Genomic DNA, 16,250 nt, shown 5'->3' with positions numbered 1-16,250 from the left:
AGCTAGTTGTTCATGGCAGAAATTCTGATGTGTGCACAGAAGCAGAGCATCAGTTGCAGCATTCACCTTGTCTTCTAAATCAGTCCTATATGGTTTTCTTCACGTCTCCTATGCCCAGTATGCTGACATAGTTTGGTAATTCCTGAGTCTCTGTGCATCTGTTTATGAGATGCAGCAGCTATGCAATCAGAAGAGAGTTTTCCAAAGGGACACAAAGATGACTGTAAACATTCAAAACCATGACATATTTTGAACTGCCAAAGCTGCAAGAGATGGCAAACCAAAATAGTTTCTGGCTTGGGGGTTGCTAGTGAGAAACAAACTGTCCGACAGAGATTAATTCCCTGTCCATTTCTTGTGGTGTACGAAGCTCACGTCAGTACCCACAAATCCTGGCACCACACACAACCACCAGTGAGCACTGTGTGGGTGTAGATAGCATGGGCTTAGTTCCACGTTACATGTGTAAAACAAAAAGGCATGCCATAGGCCAAGTGACAAAACAGTGTAGAAATATAATAAATAAAAACTTACTGTGTTGTTTTAGAGCTAGGAAGATTCATGTTAGTAGATGACCTCACTGCTGGTTTGGAACTTACTGAATCCTCAGCTGAGGATTCAGAGCTGTCTTCAGATAGCTAGGAATAATAAAGCCAGGTGAATTAATTAGACCAAGCTTATTTTCTGCTATAAAGAAATCTGCTAGAAGTCCAGAGTCACCAAGGTGTATATATATATATTTATATGTATGTGTGTGTGGTAGTTGGCAGAGTTTTCAAACAGCACAAGTGTAACAGTTCACGTCAGTGATCCATTGATTCCACTGAAACTGACAGGGGAACTTTACTGAAAATCATGCAGTGGAATAATTAACTGCTTTAAAATAACATTGTATTTTTTCTTAAATTGAGCTGCAAACATGTATTAGCCAGTAAAATTAATTTTCTTTTTACCTGAACACGTGCTTCTTTCTTTGTTACTAGAGATACTATAGGATTTTCAGGGCAGGTCACAGCTTGTGGGGGTTGTAAAGTGGCAGGTCTAATGACATTCCGCAACTGACTTTGTGACAAGGATCCTTGCAAAATGCAAAGACAAAATATTTAAACAGAGACTTTTCCTTCACATCTAGTTCACACCTATGTGTCTTGCCTCTTTAATTTAAAGCTTCAAAGCATATTTAAATAACATTTATTGTTGTTTACTTGCTACATATTCTGAAAAACTGTAATCCCTTCTAAAATACACAACTCCAGAGTGACACCAACCCATTACAGTATCAGAATAAAAAGGTAATGTGTTATATACAAAAATATATTTATATTATAAAATATATTTGTATTTATGTATTTAAATATATCTTTACATTTATACTTATATTTACTGCTTTGTGTTACATCTGTCTTCTGGTATTTCAAATTTAATCCTGCCCCTGCAGATGCCAAGAGGGTTCTTCATTGCCTTCTCCAGCACAGTTATTCAGTTAGAAATGTGAAATTTCACTATTCAAGGTTATATTCAGTCCACTCAGGAATTAAGTAGTCAGAGCAGAGGCTCAGAACAGAACTCACAGAATATTTACACTCTCAAACAAATAACTTACAAACCGCATAAAGATACTTAGCCTGTCGCTCAGCATAGAGAAGAGTTGTCATATTTATCTCTTCTGTATCTGTTAAGAACATCTTTCTGGAACTACAGTGAACAAATATTGCAATGACAGTTACCTTCTTTTGTACTTTTGATCAAGTCAGGGTTTCTTCGAAGAAGAGCTGAGGTCATGAATATGTTATTCTTCTTTACTACAGATCAAGGAATTTAAACTTTAATAATGCGTAATAACAATTTTTAATTATTAATTCATGTTTCTGTAACCCCTCCCCATTTTGGTAGTACCTGAGGAATATTCCAACCTATCCATCTAAACAAGATCTCTGAAATAACTGTTACTGTCTCCATTTTACGGGTGAGTAGACTTAGGCACAGAAAATACTATGGGTTTTCTGGCTATGTCAGAGACTCAATTTTTTTGGATATTAACGGATGCTTTAAACTCATAAAATCCTTCCTCAGCTTTGAAAACCAGGTGCTGCTGGTTTGCAAAAGCTATTGAAATGCAATGCTATCTGATCCAGTCTTAGGCACTCTTAAAATGACTAAGTGCGGCCCAAGAACACGGCAATAAATAAATGTGCCCTGTCCTGTTCTTGTAAAAAGGCTTTCATAACTTACTATACTGATGGCAGTTCACTATTGATGCTTTCACTGTTTTAATGAAGATACCTAGCACTAGCCAGAAAGTGATGTCAATCATATACCACATCCTGTAAAATGACACAACTGATATTCTACATACAGTCACTACTTTTTCGCATCAGAAAGTGTGGTTCATTGCTATAACAATTTTGTGTCCTCTTAAGATTGTTTAGAAATCCTTTATGCCAAGGTCTGTCAAGGACCTGTCTCTGGTAAGAAACACAGACTAGGATTTAAAACCACTCCATCATTCCCACTACTGCTAAGTGGCAGAATACTCCCAGGGTCACTGGTTAGGTGGAAGACAGGCTCCTAGGATGGAAAATTATATTCCTACTGGAATAATCACCATTAAATGGCAAGCAAACTAATTCATGTAATTACTTTAACTCCATTCTGTTTTTTTCAAGTATAATTTGTACCACACTGTGTAAATGTGTATTTGCAAGTTATTCAAAGATTCCACCCCAGCACTGCAGGATTCCCTACAACAAATGGAAAAAACATTTCTTCTATTGAACTGCCAGTCCTCCTTCAAAAGCATTCCTTTCTCCTGTCCAAATACCAGCCTAGTCCAATGCACTCCAGCTCTGTCCCGCAGAAAAGGCATTTCTTTACACCTCTTTATTTTAGCTAATACCTGCTTTTCTACATAAATATTTATTGGGTTTGTTGTTGTGGTTGTTTTTAGGTTTTTTTTTAATTACCTGACTGGGAGGGAGGGAAGGTAGGAAGAATGGTAAAGGAAGATGATCTCCCTCTTTTCTGTGTGAGAGTTGTATCTGAAAGGGTAAGAGACTGAAATTAACATTTGTTTGGAGGGGGGGAAAAAAAAAAAGATTAAAGTTAGTCAATTTTATGTCATGCCTTCATTGGAAGTAGAATAAATTATTAGCTGCTAACTACCGGCTTTCTGAAGTAGACTGTTACGTTATGCCTATGCTGCTGAATTGGAGAGGTTTCTGAGGCCACGTGGCACAACCCGGCTCAGGCACACCGCTTACGGCTAGTCCATTCTGTAACAATTTTGTCTTGGAGACCATCAGTTGGAGAGGTTCAAAACAGAACCAGGGAGTGAGCTATCACTCAAGCAGTGTGGACAATCAAGATGTCAAGCACTCAAGCTTCCTCCTGCACCCTTCTTTATTTTTGGTATAGGCATACCCTAAAATTTCTACCGTATCTATGATTTTCTGTGTATGATCTCAGTATAATTTTCAGAGTAAACCAAACAGCTTATCTTAAATCCTCTTGGCTAAATTCAGGTGTGCCACAGGACTAGATAAAACAAAATACAGTGTACACATATTAATGCCTGAATTCAGAAATAACTTTCTGGTCCCATTTGTATGTTAAATAAACACTGTAAAAAACAGATCAGTCGTTCTGCACAGTAGCTTCTGTGACTTGCGTGCATTTCCCATGGAAGCTATACACAGTCCTTAAAGGACTCTCCAGGTCAGCTGTTGGCTGGATGGAAGGAGAGGCCCTTCTGGAAACTGCTTTACATTTTCAGGGATTGCTCAAAGAACACTCATCTCTTCCACGAAACAGGGAATCTCATTCCTTTCCAGCCCTTGTCCTCCCTTGACTGTGTGAGCAATTCTAGGTAAATAGTATGAGATATAGAAAATTTTCACTACTTTATGTAATATTATGTAACCATGGAAAATTAATATATTTTTACTTAAAAAGAGATTTATTGGAAATTACCAGGAACTTTATATCCATGTTTAAGTTTTCATGACTTGCAGCATTTCTACAGTACAGAAATGTTTCTTAGACAGGAAAATTCTTTCTCTTCTTTACCAGATGAGAATACAGAAATATAGTAATTAAAACATGACCAGAGCTAAACGTCATACCTGTGTTAGACTTAGAGTCAGACTTCTGGCAAGTAAAAGATGATGATCTTGCACGCTTTCTGGAACAACTAATGAAATCTAGAGAAAAGTAAATAAAATGTTTTGCAGGTACAGATTGGCAGGAAATTTCAGTACAATGTTATGATATGGAATTTAGACCTGAACACAATAAATTCTAGGAACGACTTACAGGAGCAGTTTTAAGGCAGTAAGAGCACAAGGGCTTTAGAATCTCAGTCAATACCTGGCACAAAGCCCTAGGAAGTCTTCTTTATTTCTACTAAGTTCAGGGAACCTAAATCAAGCACGCACTTAGAATCAGTTCAGAGCCCACAGGCTCAGAAGACATTAAGAATGAGAAGTTACATGATAATTTAGCCTAAACAAATAGAAAAGGGTAGCTAGGAGCTCATACAACTGATTAATATACTCGGCCACTTTTCAGGGTTTCTAGAGTTTGGCTTTCTGGTAAATACGAGAGCTAAGATGGAACAATTCTGGAGGTAAGACAGGGACGTATATTTAGGACATAGTAGGTGGCTCTACAATCCACATAGTCTCCGTCTTCTAACAGGGATTTGTCCCTGCTCATACAAAGGAAGGGTCCAAACACTATTTTCACAGGCAACATTGTGAATTACTCAGTATTATACTGTTTCAATGAGGTGGTTATTACCATTTTCAGTTTTGCAAACTGGGTCTTCTGCAGGTCGCTGGAAAAAAAAAAAGTGTGAATAGGTCAGGGAGAATAGAGGAGCCATTTTCTAGACCAGAACACGAAGTATATCAAGCCAGCATATATGCATTAAAAGTAGTCTTGTTTCTAGTTTCTACTTTTCCTTGTTCTATTTAGAGATCATTGTTACAAGTCTCAACCTGGGCTAAAATCTTTTATTGCTGCTAGGATCGTTGTCTAGAGAATCCTCATTTCTCAGCATTTTTATCAATTATGAAACAAAATGTAAAATAAAGTTTTTTACCTTCAAAAGATGATCCTTCTTTGCAAAAACAAATGTTGGCTGGGCAAGCACTGCTCTCTCTGGAAAAAAGAAGATATCACTTTTATTAACAATTCTGTAATAGCACTTCTCAACGACAGTTCTCAAGTGCTGTGCAGTAACAAACAGGACTTTGTCCTTTTGTCACAAAGGAAGAAAATGTAAAGCTGCAGTGATGTAGAACACTGCCCATAAATAAAAGCTAGAGTGCATAAACCCCAGTGTGAGTTTTGCCTAACTAGATGCCACAGGATTTGGCTTCATATGTTTTTACACATCTTTTAGTTAAAAATAACAAAAATGTGCTTTTAGCCTTTACAAACAACATCTGCCATCCTTCGAGAACAAGGGTGAACTGCAGCTTTGGTTCTCAGAAAGTGCAAGGATGTGAAATGCAAAATGATCCCAAAAGGAAAGCAAGAAAATTTGTTACACTTGGTGTCTCAGGTACATTCACACTTCTCATTCATTAGGCTTCGAGTTAAGTGAATGTCTGGTGTTAGTTTTAATGTGTGAGTATGATACATAAATGTAGGAAGTTCTATAGAGCAAATTCTACTCTCAGGCATACCTCTGCATTTCTCAGGTATGACTGAGAACAACTTTGGATCCATGTTATTTTTCTTTGGTTTTTTTTATAAAACGTATTTCAGCATACAGTTGCCTCACATCTAATTTTATGTTGATTTCGGGTTTACTACTTCTACACCTTACATGACTTCTTCAGGCTACTCACTTTGCTAGGAATGAGCCCTTCACAGCCTGTGCAACTCTAATGGACTAACTTTTGTTGTCAGTGTGAAAGCAGAAGTTGTTTCCACCAGTACCACCAATTAATGGCACATTTATTATGCCAATAAAAGAGTGTATTTAAAGAGCACAGTTAAAGAACAAAGCAGCAGACACAAATAGATTTTTTTAGACTACCACATACAGCATTCATCTCAGGTTAGCTTGAGATGTCTGTAATGTGCAATCAATAGAAACAATCAGCTTCAGAGCATGAGCATATTTTAGTTGCTTATGTTAGGAGATGAATGGAGATCAAAATGCATGTATTTCTTTCCATGGGTGTTAAGAACAGATTAGGATGACTACTGACCTATATGACTGGCCTTTGGACAGAGAAATCCCACACTTGATATCTTGTCGATTCACATTTGACAGAATATTTATCACATGCACACTATTTTTATAACACTGGCTTCCTCTGTTTTATATTAGAATATTTACTGCTCAACAAAAATGCCCATGTTAAAATATATGGATTGATATTTTTATCTTGGTTTGTACACCTATCTGTGACCAAACCACTCTACCATTGGTATCAATTACTTAAAGCTTTAATAAAGCAAATATCAACCTATCATGGAGGTTTTAAAATTACTAAATAAATATATATGCAACAATCAAGAAAAAAGTAAACATTGTTAAAATAAACACTGCCGTGTATGTAAACTGGAGCAAGAAGCATGAAACTACTACTCAAATCCAGTGATATACAGACACAGCAGTAATAACTAATATAGTTTTGCTGTTGTTAAAGTTAATTTTGTATTTACTTGGCTGTTATGTGCGTGCAAAGGACTGAATTTAGCAAGCCTGGCATGCTTTGCAATGAAGGTCTGGTTTGTTGTTAATAGAAAAAGCAAAAAAAAGTTCATATTGTTCAACTCCAAGAAAGATAATTCTCTGTCACTGAAAGTTGAAGAAAATTTCCATAATCCGGTTGCAGCTGGGGGTCCATGGCATGGCATGAGATGGAGCAATTCCACTTCTATTCACTAGAGGGGAGTGGCACACATAAACAATAGTATTTCACTGAAATATGATTTATTCAATAGAATAGGGGGTTCTTTCCTGTCTCCTTTAAAAACAAAAAAGGACATGTATTCTTATTGAATGAAGGAAAAATACAAAAATTAAAGCATCTACAGAAACCATCATATTCTCTATAGTGTCTTTCAAAGCTCAGAAGCTAGCAGTATTTTTAAAGGTACATTTACTACTCCAAAGCATGGAATTAGCAAAGAGTGAATTGCTGTGAAAAGGGAACTGACTTTGTATCACCGAGTTAAATTTTGCTGGAGCTAAAAGGCTGTAGGGAGTTTGAAGGAATTAGGAACGTTCACTACAGTTTAAACAACAAAATTCCAGTAATAGTTTAAAACCTAGAAGTTGATGAAGAAAAATTCATAACTGGTTGATTACCAACAGAAACATGTGAAGTCAGGCTATAATAGTACCTCTCAAAGATAAATACGCATACTTTGATATTGCAGAAAATAGAAAAGATATATCCCATCAACTGCTTTTGAGCCAAAGGGAAAACTTTCGTGCCATCAGTTGATTTGGTCAGAGGTTGCTGATGCTGCCACAGTTACTTATCATTTTTACAGTTCTGTATTGCTTCTACGCAAATCAATAAAACCTTTTTGTAATTCCTGAAAAGTATTGCATGTGGCTCATCAGTGAGACTCCTCAATCAGGCCATTCAGAGCAGAGTTTTAAAAACATATTGGTGTTAACTATATGTGTATCCTATGCATCAATTTCCAATTACATTTTAAACACTTCAGATACTCAAGCACAAGATATCTGCAGCTGATCCCCACAGAACAAGCAATGAAGAATTATTTGTGGATGTAACACAAGGACATCAAGGAGTCACCGCAAGCATGTTAGCGTGCTAATTTGAACACTGGTGAGCAACTTTGCATTTCTCTCCTTAAGTTTCTGCACAAAGGTTGCTGCTGCCAGGGTGGATGGCTGTGTGCTGGGAGAAGGAGAAGCCTTTCTGCACTCTCCTCTCCTAAGCAGTACGGGGGGGCACCCAGCCAGGCAGTGCCTGACTCTGTCCCAGGGAGGAGGCAGCAGCAGCCAAGGCTGAGTGCACGCAGAGACGGAGGGATGGGAATGGGGTGGGCTGCAGCCTCCCCTCCTCCTCATCCCCAACAGGACACAGACAGACATGGGCTGGCCATGCCTGGTTAAGACTGGGGCACTCCAGTCCGCAACAGCTTGGTACTTGTGGATAAAAGAGGCTGTTGGAAAAGTTACCAGAAAAACCTGCCAAATGGGCTGCCTCTGGCTGCAAGGACTGGAATAATCCACCAGCCTCAGCCAAGAGTCCAGACACAGAACCTGTCTGTCTGCCCATGAATAATCATCACAGATTGGGCTCTCTTTTCCTCACTACAGTTCCCCTGAAGCTGCTGAATTAGAAAGGTCTTGGCCTAATGTTTGCTGCGTTTGGAGTTCAAAATAAGCCCTTGCCCAGAAGACACATCAGAAACATCCAGTTCCCTTGTTTGAGATCTCATCTGCATGGCCTCCTGGCTCCAGCCTCCTGTTCTATGCAGAAGCACCAAACATGCTCTGACCTGAGCTCCCTGACACAGAAGGCAACTGGGTCTCAGGCTTGGTGCCTGCCCTGCTCTGCATCCCTGCTCCATCACTCTGCTAGGCACTCTGCCTAGCCCTGTACGTGCAGGCAACTGGCAAATTATGGTAATTCATGTGCCCAGATGGAGACTGCTTTTATAGAGTTCCATTTGAAAGAAAATGCAGAGGTGCATTTTGGGAAAAAATAATTGCTGGCCACTGCCTAAGCCTAGAAAGCACTAGTCAGAATGACATGCAAGAAATAACGTAAAACTGCTTTCACCAACTTTGCTTGTATCCCAAAACCCAGCATTGTCCATGAGGTGTATGGGTCCTTCAGCCTTTGCTGTGACATTCCACTCTTCACTTTTATTGCTATTGCTTTTCCTAAAGCTGTAGAAACTTCACAAACTATATACATTAAAAAATAAGCAGGACACTGATGGTTTTGAAAATTTTAGTGTTATTCATATTGCTTCATCTTGCCCAGAGAACATATAAATGATCCTTGACCTCTGAGGGCTAAGGACGCAGTGGGAAGAATATGAGCACAAATGTCTCTCCAATTTTCAGGCAGTCATACGCCTGAAGTCGTATGTCAAAAGTGGCTGATATAGTGCTGTGGCTCTATAGCTCCCAAAGCAAAGCAAAAAAACCTCAAATCTTTAAGAGGATAAGATAGGAATTTGTGATCTCAGTAAAAGTTTTTTACTTCTGGCTTTTAAACAGTTAATTTTTACATTTTCAGATTCAAAAGAAAATAAATTATATTGCATCTTCACCATTACCAAACTTGCCAGAAGTCTGAAAACATTTTAATTCATATTCATACCAAATACTTTCACATTTTATCTAAAGTTAGGAACCTACGTCTATACAAAAATAACAGAAGAAGGTTTTATATCACTCAGGATCACTGACTCCAGTGAAAGCTGTGAGTGTACATCAATTCTAAAAATGAAACTGATTTTACATATGCATTAAAGTGCTAAAATGCAGGCATCAGAGTTTGACAGCAATTACAGTTCTTCACGTGAATCACATTTTTCTCCTCCAGTCCTAGCAATATATACCATTATAGAAAGGAAGTACAGAAACTGATTTTCTCGATTCAAATCTGTGTTCTGTTCAAATTGATTTCATTGGTTAGTGATCCCCTTTAGTTAATTAGAAAACTGAGTGCTATTTAAGGAATTAGGCTTTCTGTGGTGTCAGAGGTATGCAACATCACCCAGATTTTTCAATTCCTGCTCAGTGACTAGACAATACCTTCTTCAGGGACTAGCCAGTCAATGTTGAAGGAAGCTGGAACTACTTTTCCAGTAAATTAACCTAATACCTTATAAAATGTAAGGTTAGACATTTTACATGGTGTTCTGCTTTTCTGCTTTGTATTAGATTTTAAAATTGGGCTTAACTGAAAGCCATATGAAAAACTCTGCTTTAAATATTTCACCACAGAGCTGGCAATAGGTGCTTTTTATTCTGTGTCAGCTGAGTGCCATTGACCAGTTAGGTCACAAGATTCCTGTTGTTTCTTTCAATAGTTTCATACAGAGAATTTCTTTAAAGGCCTAATGCCAGTCAACTGGATCTTGCCTGAGCTTCTACTATTCCCACAATTTTATGTATTATTTGTATAGCTCTTTACAACTAACTACCAATCTTGCAATCGGATATTTCAGATTGGCTTAGCTACAAAACCGAATCCTCACACAAAACCTGAAAAAACCCCACCCAGTAGTTTGTAACTGCCAACAAAGATGTAACACTGATAACAAAAAAAAAATCTCATAATTCCTTAAATTAAAATAAAAACTTATACCTCTTCCATTTTTGTAGCAATCCCATTTGCATCTTATAGGAAAACTTTTAATTCTAAACCAGAAACTACAACTTCTACTTGTAAAAAAAAAGGAGGAAATTAACTTCTTAATCAAAGATCATTCCCTCAAATAGAATAAGATTCTGTAAAATTGTATAAGCTCCAAGTAATGTCTGTGACTTACAACACCTTTAACTGCATCCAGCTTTCCCTCACAGCATCCTAGTAAGTGTTACACAACACACAATAACAACTACATAAAAATTTATAATCAGATTATAATTTTAGCCTATCAAAAGATAAGGCTAAGCAAATTTCTGTGCTCTGATACACTACAGCATGAATTTCATTAGCTTTGTATATTACTACTATAATTTGCAAAAATAAAACCAGAAACACTTTGTATTTTGATGTTGCAGCTTAGATTGATGGTTCCCAAATCACAGAACTCAAAACAAATAAACAATAACAACAAATTCTTGCATATAACATTGCTGTTTTGTTTGTTTCGCATACAAATTAGCTCAACAGGAACATGTAATTGGGGAAGATATTGAGAAGAAAAGTAAATTCACTGTGACTTTAGTTGTGACATCTGCAGAGATAGTTTTTGATTACTAAAATACTAAGGGAAAAAAAACAAACAAAGGAGAGCTTTGCCTCTGCCATTTGTGAATATATGGTATTTACAGCTATCATGTGAAAAAACCACTAAGACAAAATATTGTACCTGGTATTTTGTGGCAATATACATGAAGAAAGCAACAATGGTCTAGCATGTAAGTGGAAGAAATTATTCCAGAAATCAGTATGGTTCCATTAAATAAAAAAAAGAATTATTGACTGTGCTAGCTGATGATCTGTCCATTAACATGTTACCTCAAGAATTATCAGAGTTACACTATATACTAATACAACCAATTTTTGTTTGATATGCTGCAAAAACACAGAAACCCACAGATGATAAAACTGCAGTAAGAGGCAGATGAGAAATACATATAGTGAAAATATGCAGTAGGATAAATTAACAAAATACTTTGCTATCCAAGGGTGGACTCATGTTTAAATATTGTTTCTGGGGTTTGATACCAAACCCCATCTGTCAGTATTTCCAGAGATGGACCATTTTAATCTAAAAAAAGAGGTGAAAAAAGAGTAAAAACCTTCTGGCTAAGAACAGGGTTTGCCAAACCTACACTAGAACCGTGGTTTCTGTTTTATAAATACTCTCTGAACTTTGCAACATAAAATAGAGTCAGTTCATGGCCAGCTGAAAGTGCAACAAGGCTGGCAGCCAACATCTCAGGTCCCTCAGTGACCTCAATATGTAAGCCAGGCTTTCCTCTGCCAAAACTTAAATAAGGAAGGTGACACAAGGGAAAATACGGATGTCCTAGAACACAGTCCTTTAGGCACCCAACTTAATAAAACTGACCAACATTAAGACATACAGAAAAAGCTTTTAAAAATTTCATACTGCTGATCCTGAGTACCAGATCTGTTTCTGGAAGCACTGAGCAGTTGAGAACTCCGGTGAAATTCACATGCGTGGCTGGCTGCTCAGTACCTTTGAAAAATCAGGTCACTTATTCAAGACTCTAAATATGAACCTGGAAACCTACTTTCAGATTCTTGTTTACTACCATTCACACTTTTGATTTCTGCTTATGAAACACATTCAGTACTTTTTAGGACAATTGCCTTTAAAATTAAGATCAGTTTTAATGCCAAGATGGCAGGATTTTCCCAGCAAATTTTTTTTTCTAAGACATTGTGAGATTGATTAATTCATTTGCATCTAAATCCATTATATGTACATGGTGGGTTTTCTAAATTGGTAACAACTAAAAACAAAAAGGAAAAATAAAACAGGGTCATAAATCAAATGAAATTCTAATCTGGTCAAATCTCCAATGCTATTCAAAAGAGTTTAACATATGCAGAGATACCAGAGACACATGTTGCTATACAGGCAAAAAATTTTCAAGTTCAGTCTCGTAGTCATACTTTCAGACTTGTAAGCTAACTTAATTTTTTCTTTTAGAATACTCTTCTATTGAAGAATGTCTGTGAATCAATAAATTTGCAACAAGTTTTCATGAATCCTGATTTTCCAAAAATGTTCAATAGAAATTGTTCTAAATAATTGGTCCAAAACCATGCTTAAGTGTTTTATAGACAAAATAGTTCCAGCATTATTAAAATACTTCAAACATATTGAGACGAAATTTTGGACAAAGCCTTTCATTTTTTGAAAACCAACATCGTTGAGAATTTGATTTCCAGAGAACTTAAACACGTACAACAGACATTTGGCCACCTGGCTGTGCTTGCTACAGAAGTGACTGTACTTCAGTGGCCCATGAAGAGACATCACTGCATGCTGTTCAAACACTTTGTATTAAATATGAAGTGTATGTTGCTTATCTTGGGCTCAGATCAGTTTGGGGAACTGATAAATAACTTCACACATCCCTGTTTGGATCAACAGAGAATACATTGTCAAAGAAAGAAGCTTCCATTTCATCGTTCTCAGAAAGAGGAAAGGAAAAGTTCATCCAACTGACTATTGCAAAATAAAACTTCTGGAAGAATTTGTCCTAGGACAGCTTTACTGTGCTGTTAGGACTCCAATCTTGCACATTCTTTGTCATACAAATAGTTCGTAACCCACAGAAATAGTTTCACTGTCATCATTGAGACCAGTTATGAGAGCAAGGATTCTTCATCCAGGCACAGCTGTGCAGAATCAGGTCCTAACTTTTTAAGGCACGTTCACGCTCTCTTTAGTCACACTCTTCTCAATGCTACCGATTCTAAATAGTTCTCTTGATCAGTGTGGAAAGGGTTCGTTAATTGAAACAATTCCACTTACTACTCCTTGCTTCCACTGTGGGTTTATAGCATGCCATATGAGATTTGAAAATTAACATATGCCTCTTCAGCCATGGAAACTCAGCTTACAGCCTGCAAAAGTGTTTATAAATACAGCATGTGTCACACCCGTTCATCTCTGTAGAGCACAACCCTCATCTTTATATGGGCAAGACATAAATAGGCATTAAAACAACAAAAAAACCCCTCTATTCCAGCAATACTTTAACACAGTTTCTGAGAGAAATGAAACCCAGTTGGCTTTACTTCAAATATTAGAGTGAAGAAAATATTTTTAGGAGTCTCATCACTACAATGTAATTCTAGCAGTGATGCAATGACAGAAGTAACCATGCCACTAGACCAGCAGGACCGTGCCAAAGTATTTAACCAAAAATTTTTATAAACACTGAAACTTCCAGTATCTCAGTGCTCAGCATTTTTAATCTATTGTAGAAGCCTGTATAATACTCAATGCAAGGACAATAAAATTCATAGGCATATAAAGCTTTACCATTTTCAGGGCATTGTACCAATATTAAATTTCATAAATCCCTTCAAAGTAGCATGGGAGTAACACTCATTTTTTGAGCAGAAATTGAACTATACAGATAATAAAGCGGTGATCCAACAACACTCACACATCCTTAAATTTTAGGCATGTAAGTAAATTGGACTATGTGTGCTCAACACTAACCATGAACTGAAAGGCTGGTTGACTCATAAATTAGCCCAAGCACTCTAAACTGTATCAGTCATAGCATCAGGTTTAAACCTTCAAAGCACATGCTTCCTTTTGCTGTTTTGGGTTCATTCATCAACCTGCGTGGTAGAAAACAGTTGGTGGCATCATCTGCAAAATGTCCTTTATGTTAACACTTGTTTCTTTATGCATCCTCTTAAAAAATGTTACCATTGCAATTTCATATAAATCATTCTCAATTCTTGGCCCTCCTCACTACCTAGATGATAAAGGACGTTGCTGTCCACCTCTGTAGTCAGGCATCTCTCGGAGGAGCTAGACTTGGGCTAGTTTTGCACGCAGTGCCCAGGTGTGCAGGGCAAGGCAGGAACGGCTGGGAAAGCAAGCGCTGCTCCTACCTGCTGTCAGGCCCAGCATGTCAGAAAGCTGCAGAAAGTTTAAATGACTGGGGAATCAACTGGTTCTTAGAAACATGGAGAGACCACTTTGGAGTGCTCTACAAGTAAAACCCCAAACATCTACTATCTGGTAGTGTCTATTCTTCAACTAAAATACAAATTGGAGATTCCTGACAGATTACCACTAAAAACTTGCAATAAAGAAACTAGTCAGCAGCTGTAGTTGCATCACCCACAACACCATTACCAACTGGGCACGTTCTTTGTGTCTATCCCATTCCCCAGAAACCTCCTTGCAGGGGGAACACAGGAGACATGCAAAAGGTACTAGCCGACAAAACCTACCTGTACAGCATTCCTCCTCAGGATTTAACTTGCTGCTACAGGAGCTGGGGCAGGGCCTGTGAGTGGTCAGTTCTTGCAGACGAGCAGCTTGGTGCCGAGCCCAGGGGTCACCGGGCCAGTCTCTTCTTTTGGGGAGGTCAGGCTTAGCCTTTGCACTGTGCCTGGGTCTGACTGAAATGTCATAGCCTGCACAGGAGCGCCGTTTACCTGTATATACAACATTTCCTTTGCAACCAGGAATTGGCTGGTTTCTCATTATGAGCTCCTCAGAAGTACCTTTATGTTTTATATATATATATGTAAATATATATATATATATAAAAGCTGTAGTTGGGTCTAGAACTTTAGATTTAGGCTTATTAGCTGTTCCTTAGACTACCCCAAAGGGAGTCAGTCAAGGCCCGGCGACGAGCACCCCTGGCAGCCGCCACCGGACAGTAACGGCCGCGCTGTAACGGGCCACGGCCGGCAACGCCAACGGCCGGGGCGCTGCGGGACCCCGGGCAGCGCTTCACCGAGCGAGCGACCGGCAGCTGCTGCGGCGGCGGCCCACGGGGAAGTGAGGGTGCGCCGGTGCTACAGTGACAGCTCGGGGCAAGCTCTTAGCGGGGGATGGCCGATGGGAGGGGATATGTAAAGCCCGACAGATCAACGTAAGAGGGCGGGCGGGGAAGCGGCCGGAGTGGCTGTGCTTGCTGTTCACCGGCGACGGCTGAGAGACTGGCGCGGGTGGGGGTTCAGTCACGGGTGGGCGCAGCGGCGTGTGCCGGGCGGGGAGGGCCGGGGCCTCCCGCGACCCCATCTGCGGAGCGGGGGCCGCGGGGGGACAGGCTGGCGGCTGCCGCGGCTCATGGGTTGTTAGCGTCCGTTGGCGGCTGAGGCAGCCGGCAGGGCTGGTTTGCCCGCGGGCGCAGCGGTGGCGAGGTAGGAGAAGCACTGCGGGGTCCGGCTTGGTTCCTGCGGCTTGGTTCCTGTCGCGGTGCACTACTCACCCGCAGGTTCCTGCAGCTGCTGTCCCGCTGCTCCGCAGACCGCCGGGACCCACCAGCTACCCGGCGGCACCGAGGGGACGGACCCTACAGGGGTTTCACCGAGTTCTGAGGGCTGAACGCCGTCGTCCACCGCCGCCTCCAGCCCGGGAAAGGGCGGCGGGAGGCCGACAGCTGCCCCTGACGGTTGGTCCCGAAGGAGCCGGGGCCGCAGCCAGCGCGCTCGACCCGGGCCCGGAGCGCAGAGGCTGGCGGGGACCTTGGCGGGCGGCGCCCCCCGGCGGCGCGGGAGGAGGAGGCGGCGGGAGCGGCACATCATCGCCCCGGCCCGCCGCTGCCCCGGCGCCGCCACCGGGGCGTGTGTCCTGCCCGTCGAAACACAGCGTATCGTAAACATGCACCCTGCAAAGCCGAGCACCGTAATACTCCCCTGGGGCTGCCCTAATCGGTCGTGTCATCATGAAGGACATGTATTTCCTCTAATGGAACTGTAGATTTTACTTAGAAGCTGTCTCCTTTGATACTGCGCTTGGTATTGCCTTTTTGTTTTCAAAAAGAAGATGAAACATCAAGCAAAGCAGCCAAGCACTATGATTATTCCCATGCTGATGTG

General features: G+C 40.0%; 1 protein-coding gene across 1 annotated transcript in view; it reads right to left on the bottom strand.

Moving 5' to 3' along the window:
* The window catches only part of RANBP3L (RAN binding protein 3 like), a 36,267-nt gene extending 21,023 nt beyond the window's left edge, over positions 1-15,244 (bottom strand). The window contains exons 1-8 of the mRNA XM_075740543.1: positions 14,649-15,244; positions 5,102-5,160; positions 4,798-4,834; positions 4,122-4,199; positions 2,964-3,038; positions 1,728-1,802; positions 954-1,078; positions 535-638 (exon numbers count right to left, since the gene is read on the bottom strand). Coding sequence (XP_075596658.1) covers positions 535-638; positions 954-1,078; positions 1,728-1,802; positions 2,964-3,038; positions 4,122-4,199; positions 4,798-4,834; positions 5,102-5,160; positions 14,649-14,904 — 809 coding nt within the window. The 5' untranslated portion in view covers positions 14,905-15,244. The remainder of the gene's footprint in view (positions 1-534; positions 639-953; positions 1,079-1,727; positions 1,803-2,963; positions 3,039-4,121; positions 4,200-4,797; positions 4,835-5,101; positions 5,161-14,648) is intronic.
* Between the last annotated feature and the right edge of the window lie 1,006 nt (positions 15,245-16,250).

This window comes from Balearica regulorum, chromosome Z (assembly GCF_011004875.1).
Source record: "Balearica regulorum gibbericeps isolate bBalReg1 chromosome Z, bBalReg1.pri, whole genome shotgun sequence".
Lineage (NCBI taxonomy): Eukaryota > Metazoa > Chordata > Aves > Gruiformes > Gruidae > Balearica > Balearica regulorum.
Note: the sequence above shows the minus strand (reverse complement) of the source record. Positions and strands in the feature narration are given on the sequence as shown.